Source organism: Pteropus vampyrus, unplaced genomic scaffold, assembly GCF_000151845.1.
Source record: "Pteropus vampyrus isolate Shadow unplaced genomic scaffold, Pvam_2.0 Scaffold1000003592, whole genome shotgun sequence".
Taxonomy (NCBI): Eukaryota; Metazoa; Chordata; class Mammalia; order Chiroptera; family Pteropodidae; genus Pteropus; species Pteropus vampyrus.
In genome coordinates, this window is record NW_011917994.1 from 55,712 (window position 1) to 59,602 (window position 3,891).

A 3,891-nucleotide genomic window follows, 5' to 3' on the forward strand; every position below is an offset into this window, starting at 1 on the left:
ATGGGGGCTCAGTGCAGCCCCAAGAGCCTGGAGCACACGGACAGGGTGTTAAAAGTGGCAGGGATGAGATGCGTCGCCAAGATGGTAGCGGCTCCAATCCAACGCCTTGTGTAGCTGCTCGCAGGTCGAGCAGTTAAAGCCCCTGCCATACAGAGTACTGACGTTTGATATTTATCGTGTGGCACTTGTTGAATCCTGGCGTCATCTGGCTGGTCCTGAATCATCTCTTCTATAATAAAACTGAAATCCTAAGCATAGCACTTTTCTGAGTTCTGTGAGTTGTACTAGTGAATTAACAGACACGAGGGTTTTGGGGGACCCTCTGGTTTTGTAGTCTGTGGGTCAGGGATGTGGGTGGCCCGGCAACCCTCAAACTCACAGCTAGCATCTGCAGTCTTGCAGGGGGCTGTGTCCTTAACGTTCTGGGGTCTGATGCTAAGCCCAGTGTCAGACTGTGTTGAAATGCAGCATCGTATTGCCTTCCTTATTCTGCCCAGGGGCTTATGTAATGCTTTATTCGTAAAATTAATTAACTTCAGTTAGCGACACTGTGATGTTGTTAGTTCTATATCAGACCTTACCTGGAACAGAATATGGCCGATTCTACAGTCTTTCTTCTGTTATGTTACTTTATGGTCTTTCTCTGTGATAATTTCTGCCTTCATTTCTGGTGACTTTGGTCTCCATGTGAATGATCCATTCAATAGCCTGGCGTTTCATTCCTTGATCGCCTGTCTGCCAATGACCTTGTTCCACCCAGCCTCAGCCACCCATTCTTTTGACAGATCTGAGGTTAGGACCAAAAGGGAGGAATGTGACGGCCTGTATAAACCAAGTGCCCTTGGAACAATAATTCACCGAAATGTCACTGTCGCTTGTTGTGACATCGCTCTGAAACAAATGTGAAGAAGTGGAGACAGACAATATTTTTGATAGTAATAGAAATATATTTTACAAATAAAAACGTTCCCATAGAGACAACTTAATGTTAAGAAGTCTGGCTAAGTTTCCTTGTAGTTTGTGTTTCTCGTTCTGATCATCAGATTTCTGACTTCGTTGAGTTCTTTGTCCTTGTGTCCTGTTCTACTTGTTACCTCTGGAGTCTTGCAACAGGAGTACTACAGGAAAGTCCACTGATTATGCACATTCCCGTAGGAACCAAAAACTAAGAGGGATGGTTGGGAGCAACATTGGCCGGTAAGGGCAACATGAGTTTGCAGTGTGTCTGGCTTTGCTAACGGTCGCCATCTCAATACTTGGGACAATCCCCAGCGCATGGGTGCTTAATAAATATTAACTGGTGAATCAATGAACGTGAATAAGTGAAATGGTCTATTGCAAACACAGGCTACGTCCAGTTGGCGACCGGCATCTAAGTTTGCAGGCCGGCTCCTCCCGCAGACCACATCTCCAGGGAAACCCCTCCTTTCAGTGGCGAGGGCAAAGAAATGCCCGCCAATCTTCGTGAGGGGCGGGCCGCGATCTTTGACCTTGAAATGCTAACACCCTGCACTTCTCTTTATCAATTACGATGTTTCCCACTTAGATATTGCTTCCTGCGGTCCAGGCGCTGTGTCCCTCAAGCTCCGTCAGAAACATTTACTTCTTAACGACAACCTTGTAATGGTCGCGAGGACACGGGGCGTTAAGTAGGTAGATGGAATCAGTTCACAGAGACAGACGTGGTTCGTCCTCGAGGTTTTAGCCATATTCCCCCCGTCTAAACACCATGGCTGTATTATGTGTTTGTCCTAAGCAGTGTCTCTGTAGTAGTGGGTTTACTTTTACTGAGAACTAGTTGTCCAATGCACATATAAATACATTTGAAAAGTGAGAACTTTTGTACCAGTGAGTGCCACCTTAAATTCAATTATCCCATCACAGTTTGGAAATCATACTCTTGGCATGGGATCTAAGACACATATGAAATGCCCAAGAATTAAATGAAGGAGCACATCACAGAGGGGATTTGAACTCATGTGCTATCATTTACTGGCTCTGGGGCTCGAGCACGTTAATTCTGCTGAGCTAGATAAGAGAATAATGATAGCACTTCATAAGGTTGGCTAAAGAGTTGCTTATGTACATAAAGTACATCCTGGTATATGGCAGAGTCTCCATAAGTGTGTACAGTCACTCCTAGACTGCTCCGGACTGCGGGAAAGCCTCCTGTCGCGACCAAACCTCCTGGTAGTTCAGAAGGATTTGGAAAGCTGGGGAAGTTTCTAGATTTTGAAATGCAGTTGGCTAACTTAGAAATATCAGAAACACTGAGCAGCCCTGCACAGACTCGTATGCGATCAGGCGTACTGCATCATGGTCTTGTCAAATCGAGGCTCCCCAGGTGTGAGGTTAGGACTCCGTGCAGACTTGCCTAATGGAGCAAGTCAGTCTTTTTCAGTGACTTGCAGATTTTTGTCTTGTTTTTGTAAAAAGTGTGGACTCTTTAACGTTTCTTACTCTGATAGTTGCTATGATAGGAAAACAGTATGGTTTTGTCATTGGACAAATCAGACATCACAAAACTGGTAACTCCTGTGTCTTCAGGAACAGATGTTTCTAGTGAAAGCAGCAGGAACGCTGAAGAGCTAAAACGTTAGACGCAGTATTAAAACATAGTAGGCGTCGAAGAAACATTAATTGGAAAACATGGTTGGTTAGAGTTACTTCAAACTCATCATGATCATTTCCTCTATTCTACTGTCAACTTATGTCACGGCCAGTGAAAATTCATTTTAGAGAGTTTGAAGAGTCTTTAAAAAATGTCTGAGAACTTATATTCTTATTTGTTTGTCGTGAGCTGTTTTTTTGTCTTCTCTTAGAACCGGAGAAATTGGTGCATCATATTCTCCAGGATATGTACAAAACCAAGAAGAAGAAGACTCGGGTTATTCTGCGAATGCTACCCGTCTCAGGCTCGTGCAAGGCTTTCTTAGAAGATATGAAAAAATATGCAGAAACCTTTTTGGAAGCCTGGTCTAAGGCACCAAAGAAAGGGCCATTTCAGATTGTGTACAAATCTCAAAATAACAGCCATGTGAATAGAGAAGAAGTTATCAAAGAATTGGCAGCTATGTTTCTCTTTGCGATTTTACGTCGGTCTTCGATGATAAATACTTGTTCTCATTAAGAATTATTTTTGAAGCTGTAAGACTTACCTTTTTGAGCGTAGAGCAGGTATATTGAGATGTTCTTAAACTAATATTAAACATCACTGATTTCAAGATGCTGGATGGGGGGTTTTCTGATAGGTAGACATTAATAAGTCTTCCAAATCAAGATTGAAATTTCTGAGGGAAGGAAAAATGCTCTCGTTAAATGTCCCGGGATTTCATTTACTTTTACGTTTTGAAGAGTTCAGGGAATTCGACGAGGTCCGTGTGGAAGAATGGACTTGTGTGTGTTTTGCTTTAACGAGTCCCAAACGGAGGGAGATGAAAGATGGTTTTTGTATCCATCGAGCTTCCCGTGTCCTTCTCTGCTTAAGTGTGTCCCTGTCCTTTTCATTACAGGAATAGTTGGAAGCCTCAATTCGGAAAACAGAGTGGATCTTACCAACCCGCAGTACACAGTGGTGGTGGAAATCATTAAAGCCGTCTGTTGCCCGAGCGTCGTGAAGGATTACATGTTGTTCAGAAAATACAATCTCCAGGAGGTGCTGAAAGGTGCTGGGGACCCGGCCCAGCGTAACCCGAAGCCGGCAGCACACGCCGGAAACGGGAAAGCAGCTCACGTGCAGCCTGGGGACACGTCACATCCAAATGACACAGCAGAAGGAGAAAACCAGCAGCAGCCCGTACCCGAGGATAGTGAGGAGCTGGGCCAGGGGCAGAGGAAACCCGGCTCTGAGACACAGGTGGTGAAGGAGGGAGGAGCTAAACCTGAACTTGC

General features: G+C 44.5%; 1 protein-coding gene across 1 annotated transcript; it reads left to right on the top strand.

Annotated features, from left to right (window-relative positions):
- Positions 1 to 3,886, top strand: LOC105311380 (THUMP domain-containing protein 1-like; the record flags this gene model as incomplete). The annotated part of the gene is made up of 3 exons (XM_023527066.1): positions 1 to 84; positions 2,801 to 3,068; positions 3,510 to 3,886. Coding segments are annotated over exons 1-3 (729 nt in total), but the record flags the coding sequence as incomplete, so codon positions are not given.
- Positions 3,887 to 3,891: the final 5 nt, after the last annotated feature.